This window comes from Cynara cardunculus, unplaced genomic scaffold (genome assembly GCF_001531365.2).
Source record: "Cynara cardunculus var. scolymus isolate 2C unplaced genomic scaffold, CcrdV1 Un_Scaffold_1665, whole genome shotgun sequence".
NCBI lineage: Eukaryota > Viridiplantae > Streptophyta > Magnoliopsida > Asterales > Asteraceae > Cynara > Cynara cardunculus.
In genome coordinates, this window is record NW_020200827.1 from 83,082 (window position 1) to 93,630 (window position 10,549).

Consider the following 10,549-nt stretch of genomic DNA (forward strand, 5'->3'; position numbering starts at 1 on the left):
AATAAACAAAAAATAAAATGAATAATATATATTAATTAAAATTTTCTTTAAATAATAATAAAACAAAAGGTAATAATAACAAAAAGACAAAAAAACACAAAAAACAAAAAGAACAATCATAATTAAACCTAGCATAGGGGTGCCATTAGTAATATATAGGGGTATCATTAGCCTCTCCCAAAAAAATTCTTTTTCAATTCCAAGAAACATGACAACGTCTGGCTCAAGAAGGGGAGATGTCCATCTACATCCAGAAGAAATCTTCGCTCCATCATCTCCTCCCTAATAACGTTATAGGTTGTATGATTACTTATTCATAGGTTGTATGATTACTTGCTTGGGCTGAGCACTTAAACCAAGCCTTCACTTACTTATTCGCAGACTTTTTTGGATTTCCTATCTCCTCGTTGCACTTGTCAATCCGCTTTTCAAGAATATCTATACTATATCATAAAGCATTTGACAGAAACTCTTAAAAACCATCTTTTATACATAAAGTACTGTTTATTGATGCATATTACACAAGTAAATAGTGCATAAATACAACTTATTAAAGTTTCATGTTTGAATTTGTGTAACTAACTACAGATAAACAATAATCAAATACAGAATAAATACTTCATTTTAAATATAAAAATCTAAAATATAAATAGAATAATCATTGTGTTCTAACGGAATACTTAATTATTATCTTTATATAAAATTATATTATTAAATCAAAAATAAATTACTTTGTTATTAAACCTAAATTACATTATAATGAAAAGAATGAATTAAAGAAATTACACAAGAAAACAAAAACTTTTAAATAGTTAATTTGATACTAATATCAATATATKTTTTTTCAAAATTTTATGATATATTCAAATTCATATTTTATTCAAAAATAAAAAAATTATTGTTTTCTTCCAAACCACATAAAACCGTATTATAACATCGATAGGGAATARAATAAAATGAAACATTAAAATCGAGATATATCTCGCTGCATTGCGTGAGTAACCTTCTAATCTTGAATAATAGATCCCTTTGTAAAGAAAACCGATGGAACAACCACATCAATCATGAGGAAATGTGCTATGTTATAGTATGCCCAAAGAGCTTCAGCCTTAGCTTTTGCAAAGCTTCTTTTTCCTTTCCTTTTTGCACAACCTCTTCTGTTATAGACTCCAATCGCGAGAGTCCAACTGTCCGAGTTTGCCTGCCTTCTACTTAGTAGGTATGATGGCTAAACCAAACCGAACCGAGCCTAGATTAGACAGAGCTTCGTTGGCTGGAATAARAGCACAATAAGTTGCTTTACAAAAGGAGTCATTAGTATGTGTCAAAACCGTTGTAGTACTACTACAACGAAGTCTCGTACTCGAACCGGCAAGAACGACCCAGTTTGTTGGCTGACTATTACTAGCTTACTTACTGGCTCACTTGGCAACAGTACCAAACCCTTCTCCAGCATCTTGTTACGAAATACATTAGCTTCTTCCAGCTTGCTCTTCTCACAGAAAGCCTTAGTCAGCACATTGTATGTCGGAACATTAGGTCTCCTTCCTTCTTTTCCCATTCTGCTCATCACACCTAAGGTTTCTATCCCCACAATAACCATCCATCAAAGTGTTATAAGGTAGCTGGATCGGAATCAAACCCATATAAGACATCTCATCAAGAAGCTTAATTGCTTCTCGTGGCCCCTCCCCCCTTGCAAAGTGCATCAATTCATATCAAGATCAGCCTTCAATTATCTGTCCTTCATGTTCTTTAGAAGCCTACTAGATGCCTCCATGTCTCCCTCTTTACTGTATCCATCTATTAAGGAATTATAGGTTGAAACATTGGGACTGTCCATGTAATTTAGCTGCTTTTTCCAAATTCCCAGCTCGGAAAAGAGCAACCAAACCTTGCTTAGGAATATCATCAAACACCTCTTCACAGTTCTTCACCATTTTCTTCATAGAAAACCCATTCATTACACCGTTATAAGTAACAAGAGTAGGCTTCACACCTGAGCCAACCATTTTATCCCGTAAAGCAAGAGCTTCATCAAGCGTCCCCAAACAACAAAGCCCATTAATCAGAGAATTATAAGTAACCACATCAGGTTTCAACTCACTGTCTTGCAATTTCTTGAACAACTTCATACCAGTAGAATTATAAGTAACCACATCAGGTTTCAACTATATGCTTGCGTAATAAGGGGGCAAGTGGTTACCCTATATATTACCAAAATGATATTGGATGATGTTAATCCCTCTGGCATAATCAGTCTAATCATCCGTAGATGAGAGTTCGAACGAAGCTTCTGCTCGTGCGTCTTCCATTTAATGATAAGGTCCTTCATGAAAGGACTAGTCGTTCCATGAAGGATGCACAATACATCAACTGCTTGTGTGAGCGATTTGATGGCTTCTTTTGTGTACCCAAGTAACCTGCCAAATTTACGGAGATTTCATAACAGGTTAGAGAAGTTGGTGTTGCAAATTTATCTTGATGGTGTTAAACTTCCCTAGTAATTATCGGTTTATCCATCTTAGCGATATAAGTGAACATTGTCTGATTGCTTGTTTGCACTCTCACCTATATCTTACATGATTTATCTTTTTGTTCTGCAAGTCAGGGTCTTCATGGAAACAGCCTCTATAATACTGCTTGGGGTAGAGAGAGCTCTTACATGAATTATGTGAAGGCTATTTAGCTAGTTAATCCTATAACAACTATTAGGATTACATCTAGCTAGCTAGCGGCACATCTGTCTAACTTACTCAGCTAACTTGAATTTGGTCGAGAATATCCCTTTATTTTGCAAATATTCAAGGACATTTAGGGCATTCAGTAGATAGTCAAACACTTGCATATGGGTTATTTAGCTAAATGACCTCTGGACAAATGCTTTTTAAATCTATGACCTTCTAACAAGTATCTAGGCATTCTTGTGTACGGAAGTGGCATTTGTCTGTTATAATGGCATTCTCAAACCTCTCAGAAGTCATGTAAAGAAAACTTGACAGAAGTCATTTAACCAAAGAACCCTGCAAAAAAATGTGTGTCCTGTCTAAATGTTGCAATTTCCATGGAAGGGTACTACTGGAACTTGTCAGTCTGAATTATGCATATAAAAAAAAGAGCATATACAAACCATTCAAGCTTCCCGCAGGCATAATATTGCAGCCCTCGCAGAGGATGGAACCTAGGGTACACTCCTGTAATTGCATGACACATATGAAGTTGAACAAAAAGCACACACACGAGACCAATGAGAATGCATCCAAATGGGAAAAATGATACACAGATGATAAGATAACATACTTCCATAAACTGGGATGGTCAGTCTACAATATGTCACCGCTTTATTCCAATCTTGCAGATCCATCAATATCTGGAAAATGTGACATCCAATCATCAAGAACTTGCATGCATTTCGTAAATAAATAAGTTATATTTGCATAAAAAAAAGACTAGAAGGGTACTTGTGTGATGCAGCATAATGTAAAATTTAATTGTAAACCAAAAAACTGAATTGTTTTTTAAATTTATTTTTTATGATTTTTTGCTAAATAGATCAATTGCGAGATGGGGTTTCCAAAAATCAAAATGTTCAGTTGTTTATTTGGTTGATTGACCTTATATTTGGGAAGGGTAGTAGAGGATTCCCTAAAACCCTGTTCTTAACTTTTTCAGCAGGGCAAAATAAGAACATTTTAGAAATTGAAAGATTTTGTATGCATTAATGTTGGGTCATTGACCAACATCTTCCTAAATCGAAACGTGGCGCTGGCTGCTACGCTATAAGGAAATAAGTAGCGCCTTCTCCACCAGCAATTGCTTTTGGCGTAGTGGTAAGCGCTTGGATCTTAATATATGGTATCAGAGCAGGTCACGGGTTCGAATCCCATGGAGTGCATAAGAATGCCAAAGGCATGCTGTGTAGCCATTGACTTCTAGCAAAGATCTTGTTAGTATTGGCAGATGCTGGGGGGGGAATTGTTGGGTCATTGACCAGCATCTTCCTAAATCGAAACGTGGCGCTGGCTGCTACGCTATAAGGAAATAAGTAGCGCCTTCTCCACCAGCAATTGCTTTTGGCGTAGTGATAAGCGCTTGGATCCTAATAGCCACGTTTCGATTTAGGAAGATGCTGGTCAATGACCCAACAATTAATAATTTATAGTGAATGTTCTATAAATCGCACCCATGAAAAATTAAGAGTTTCTACAAAAAATGGAAATGCTTTATAATACAGTATAGATAATAAGGGCAAAGACAATCGCAGGAAAGAATTCCTTGAACAGAATCATGGGGCTAGAGAAAATGAAGAAAGCATCCAAGTTTTTGTTTATCATCAATAAGGTTAACGCAAAACCTGTTGTGAAGGCAATCTAAAGCTTTTTTAGCTTTTCATGTTTTAATTAAGAGATTTTTAAAAATTGTGCATAAAACAACAATACTATATGCTTTTATAAGTTGTTTTTAGAACTTCTACGAATATGCTTTATAATTTAGTATAGATAATCTTCATTTTTGGTGAAACATGGAAGGAAGGTTAAGTTCTACCGGTAAACCAATAACTATTTGGTAACACATACCATATTGATGGTTTTGAACATAAATACACAATGATATGGGCCTTCACAAGAGTCTTTGTGTGCAAGTAACCAATTATAAGGATAAGTGATAAATTATGCATAGAACTTAAGGTTCAAATGCTAACCAAATTCCTACTTAAAACAAATTCATGCTTTTTAGTTTCAATCTAAATTTCTTCTCATTTGTGACATGAAAACATACTAGATTCATTACTTCCATTGGACCACACAAATTCAATATACATTTTTTCAAAAACAATCTGATTGATATTCCTAAAAGTTATTTGCAAGAATTTCTCATATATCATGTTGGGTTAACCTCATATCTAGGTTATTGTGCAATTTTGTAGGGAGACAGACCTTGCATTCTAACACCAAACCACACAAACCTAGTAACTCCCATCTAGGTAAGGTCTGAGTGTAGGATGTACACAACATTTCCTCTACGCTAACGGATAGAGAGGTTTTTTTTTTGTGAAAGCCCCTAGCTTGTAAAGAAGGAACAATTTACATGTAAAAATGTGTGCAATTAATCAATGAGTACATTTAAACAATGCAAGGCAACATGAACAAAAGTGAGAACATTTAAGACGATATTTCTAGTAAAAAGGTTGTAGACTTACTCTAGGACTCACACCTAGGCCTTGCTTGTTTTTTAAGAATTACCTCTTAATAGCCTCTTAGGTCGTATTCGCTCAAAGGTTCAGGCTTTCAGATTGTTTTTTGTTTTTTTAAGTGATAAGAGGTAATAACATCTGACCTTGTTCTGATTTAATTAGAGGTAGACCATCCTCTTATTCAGCTCTTATCGCTTACCTATTCATGCCTCCTCACGCTCAATCGCTCCATTCTCTCTCGATAAGGGGTTAGAGATCGATCAAACTCCAGATCATGCTCAATTACTCCAGTCTCTCTTAATCGCTCAAGTGGGCCAAGAACCCTAAAATCGATCTGGTCTCCCTCAATCGGGAAATCTAAAATCAATCCAGTCTCCCTGTTGCTTGATGTTCTCAATAGATCCTTGTTGTTGTTTCTATTGGTTCGTGTTGCCCTTTCAATCAATCCCAGATGACTCTCTCAAGCCATCCAATCTAGATCGATAACTCTAGTACAGATTCATACTTGGTCATTTATAACTCTCTGACTATGAACAACCTTAGCATATATGCATGATGCCTTGTGGTAACCCAATATATATATATATATATGATATATTATATGTGTAATGATTTAATACTTGCTATTTGCTTATTGGTGCCTCATTAACTAGTATGCTATGAAACAAACAGGGCCATGGACCCAACAGGTTTAGGTCTGAGACTTGTGTATCATAGGTCTTAGGCATGAACCTAACATCTTGAACTTCATGTGTGTTAAATATAGCCACTAAAGCTTCTTGATTGATTTACTATAATGGGTGTTCGGGTGTTTCTTAATTTTATCATCCGAACAGTGTTGAAGACATTGGTTTATCATGTGATGATTTTATTCAATGTAAAGTGATTGATTGTTCTATATGTTGATGATGTTTGTACATACCGGTACTTGATAGCATCCCACACAATCGACTATCAGAACCCGACGCTCTTGTTGAACATAACGGCGGTTTTTGTGCTCGTGATTGCCGCGTTACCACACATGCATAAGGTCTCGATTTTCGGAATCAATGTCGAAGAGTGAGGTGTTTGAAAGACAAAGAAGTCCAGTTCCACTTCTATCCATGGATATATGTGCATCCTTGTTAATTTTAACATGTAGCAGACATTTGAAAAAGGGTATATTAACTTTCCTTTTGGAGGTTATATCTTCATATGTTTTGTGGATGATCCAGAAACTAGAGTCAGTATAAGTGTTTTTAATTATATCAAAATGAAATCAAGTCTCCATGGTAATCCATCCGAAGTCATCAGGTTTTTTGGGTAAAGGGGATGAAAACCCAAGCAATCTTACAAATAGAAGAATTACAAAAAATGGATGGAAATATCACAAAATGCCTGTCCAACACATGCTTTGGGAAGATAGCTAGAGAAGGTCTAGAACTATACCCTAAAATATCGGATAGGAGCCAATAACCAAGGTTCTAAATAGCGTGAGCCGTGAGGCGTGGCGTGATAGCGAGGCCAAGCCTCAAGCCTTAGAAGCCACGGCAAGGTCACAACGTTTTTCAATGCGTGACTTATGGCGGAAAATCTCTATATCATATATAATACTATATACATAAACATATGTTTTCTACTAGTACTCAATAAATCAATGACAATAAACAATTTAAATTAAGTTACATATTAAAATCTAACAGATAAGTCAAATATTGTGTTACTTAAACCAGGCATTACATCATGGCCATGCCACAGGTTTAACTCGCATGAGACACAAGCCTTGAGCCATGGTGCGCCATGGTGGCTATTGCGGCAAGCCTTTTAGAATAGTGCCAATAATTAAACTCTAAAACATAACACAACTTTGAACAGAAAGACAAATTCCTTAGGCTAATTGTAGTATGATCCATGATCCAAATGCTTTTTCTTTTCAACCCACAAATTACAGCCCAATGATCATCACCCCCTTGACATTCCGTCTATGTTGCCAACCCATAAAAAAGGGTATTTACATCATCCCAAAGCTCGGTAGACAGCCGCAAAAAGTAAAAAAGGAAGCTCCCAAACTGAGATCGACAACTATTCACATACTCCAGAATAACCTCCAAAAATAAGGGATAACATGATCCATCAAAAACTCCACACACTTGGCAACCCAATTGAACAAAACTAGCGAAACATATCCCATAGTCAAATGCATATGATGCAAACCCAAAGRGCCAAAGAGGATAAGTTGTGATTTTGGTTTTCAACAGAACAGATGCTTTATTTAAATACAGAGATTTGGGTGTACTTGAATACCTGGTCACAGCATCACACACTAGTCAATTTCTCTATAATGATTCACAGCTGGGAAATGGATACAATCAAAGCCACCTAGGTAAGTAACAAACAAGATATAATGTAAATCAAGCTTACTGGTACAACGATGTTAAAATTGATGCATGATGCTAGTATGAGAAAGAAAAGAAGTGGGTTATTATGCCAAGTAATATATACAATAAACATCAAACACAGGAGTCGGTATTGATGGTAACGTTCAAAATGTTAATAGCATTCCATAAAATTATACATCACAAAATAATGACAAGTTCAATTAAGATTTTACCAGTCATCTAACCCATCCGCTTAGCCAGTATGTCTGCATAGCTAGGTGATTTTGGTCTAGCAAGAACAGCATGCAGTGATACAGATGAGATGAGACTGGTGTGGTTGGGACCCTTGGATATGTAAAATGTCGAGAGTATCAACCAAGACAGGTGTGTATTCCTTCAGCATGGTTCCATTACAGCTCATCACTGGATGCAAGGCAAAAGAGAAGAAATTCGAGGAAAACCCCCTAGTAGAATGGACAAGGCAATTGATTACTTATCATCAAAGTGTATCATCTGTATTTGTTATTCTAAATCTTCAGTTTCTTTAGCTACCTAAACTTGGTGAAACTTGGTGAAACTTGGTGAAACTTGGTGAAACTTGGAACAGTTTGTTAAATGAATTTCAGTACTTATAAAGGATTAAATAAAAGAAATTTAGTTTATTTGCAAGATAGAACATGATTTGTGAATCTGAATTCCACAGTGCAAGAACTAAGAACTTAGCAAATGCACCGACTACAAGATTGACCTTGAAGCATTTTGAAATCAAATTCAGATTCAAAGAATGAAAGAAAAACCTTCTCCTCAAAACCTTTTTACAAGCCGGGAAGAATGAAAGAAAAACCTTCTCCTCAAAACCGTTTTACAAGCTGGGTGTCTTCACGGAAACAATGTCTCTACTCCTTGAGGTCGGCATACATCCTAGCCTCCCAAACTCTACTTTGTGTGGGGGGTTTGTTTGGTTTTGGTCCACAATCCCCAAGTATTGGAGAAAGAAATTTCATTTTCAGTTCCAAGAAGCATGATSAGGTGTGGGTCAAGAAGTAACAGAATTGTTATAGAGATGCCCATCGATATCCGGAAGAAATCCCCGCTCCATCATTTCCTCTCTAATAATGTCATAGGTTATATGATTAGGTACCAAACCCTTCTCCAGCATCTTGTTAAGAAATGCATTAGCTTCTTCCAGCTTACCCTTCTCACAGAAAGCCTTAATCAGCACATTGTATGTTGGAACATTAGGCCTCCTTCCTTCTTTTTCCATTCTGGTCATCACATTTAGAGCCGCCCTAAGGTTTCCTTCCCCACAATAACCAGCCATCAAAGTGTTATAAGTTAGTTGGATCGGAATCAAACCCATTTGAGACATCTCATCGAGAAGCTTGATTGCTTCTCGTGACTCCCCCTTCTTGCAAAGTGCATCAATTCGTATATTATATGTTACAAGATCAGCCTTCAATTCTCGGTCCTTCATGTCCTTTAAAAGCCTATTAGCTGCCTCCATGTCTCCCTCTTTACTGTATCCAGCTATTAAGGAATTATAGGTTGAAACGTTAGGACTAACATTACTCTGCAACATCGATCCATGTAGTTTAGCTGCTTTTTCCATATTCCCAGCTCGGAAATAAGCATTAATAAGAATATTATATGTATATGCATTGGGAACCAAACCTTGCTTAGGAATATCATCAAACACCTCTTCACAGTTCTTCACCATTTTCTTCATAGAAAACCCATTCATTACAGCATTATAAGTAACAAGAGTAGGCTTCACACCTGAGTCAGCCATTTTATCCCGTAAAGCAAGAGCTTCATCAAGCTTCCCCAAACAACAAAGCCCATTAATCAGAGAATTATAAGTAACCACATCAGGTTTCAACCCACTGTCTTGCATTTTCTTGAACAATTTCATAGCAGCAGAAACATTTTTATCCCGGCAAAAACCATCAATAAGAGCATTATAGGTAATCACATTAGGGAAGATCTTCTTCTTGACCATTTCCTTCATAAGGGCATCGGCTTTATACATTTTTCCTGCTTCACCCTTCTTACAGTACCCATCAATGAGTGTATTATAGGTCACCACTGATGGCAAAATTCCCCTAACTTGCATATCCTCAAAAATATCCCCTGCCTTATACAAGCTCCCAGCCTTGCATAACCCATTGATCACCATATTAAATGTAGCCAAATTAACCTCAATCCTCCTCTTAATCATCTCTCTGTAAACAAACTCAACACGCCCAAACTTCTCCTCTTTCACTAATAAATTTAACAACTGATTGCATGACCACACTGATAACTTGAGCCCATAATCACCAGCTCTATCAAAAGTTTCGAATCCTAAATCTGCCTTCAAGTTCTTCACATAAGCTAATATTAGTAAATCAACTATGATCGAATTTGCACAGACGTTATCACAAACTTCCTCAAGCTTACGAAGAATCGAACAACACGAGTGTTCACTAATTGCATTCCTAACAAAACGATTATCCAACAAAGCCCTAATTTTTCCGTATTTGTTAGCATTAGCTAGCACATAAAAGAGTCTAGAGTAATGTTGAAGTGAGTGAGATACCTGAAACTCTTGCTGCGACCATTTGAAGTATCCTAAGACGACATCGTAAGAGGCATCCCAATCATAAAGTTGTTGAAGAAAAGGGCTAGGGTTGGTTGAATTGATTAAGAACTTGAGAGCACGCCATTGTTGGTTTCTTATGAGATGAGAGGTCGTATGTATGTCTAACTGATCATAAGAACGACAATCACTAGCGGATTCTGAAGAATAAAAAGAAGAATCGAGGCGAGAAGCATTGATGCAGGGAACCCGTGTGGGAAATCGGAAACGATAAAGAGGAATCATATCATCACTTGTACTAATTTGTACAGAATCGATAGTTGGGGTTTCTCTCTCGATTAACAAGCCCAGGGATCACAAACAAAGATCTAACCAGTGGTTTTGCTTGAATTCCAAGATGTTTCTTACCAACTGGTTCGA

General features: G+C 36.6%; 1 protein-coding gene across 1 annotated transcript; it reads right to left on the bottom strand.

Annotated features, from left to right (window-relative positions):
• Positions 1–8,118: 8,118 nt before the first annotated feature.
• On the bottom strand, positions 8,119–10,549 carry LOC112502611 (pentatricopeptide repeat-containing protein At1g09820). The gene has a single exon (XM_025106568.1). The coding sequence runs from the start codon at positions 10,412–10,414 to the stop codon at positions 8,588–8,590; it is 1,827 nt and encodes a 608-aa protein (XP_024962336.1). The 5' UTR covers positions 10,415–10,549; the 3' UTR covers positions 8,119–8,587.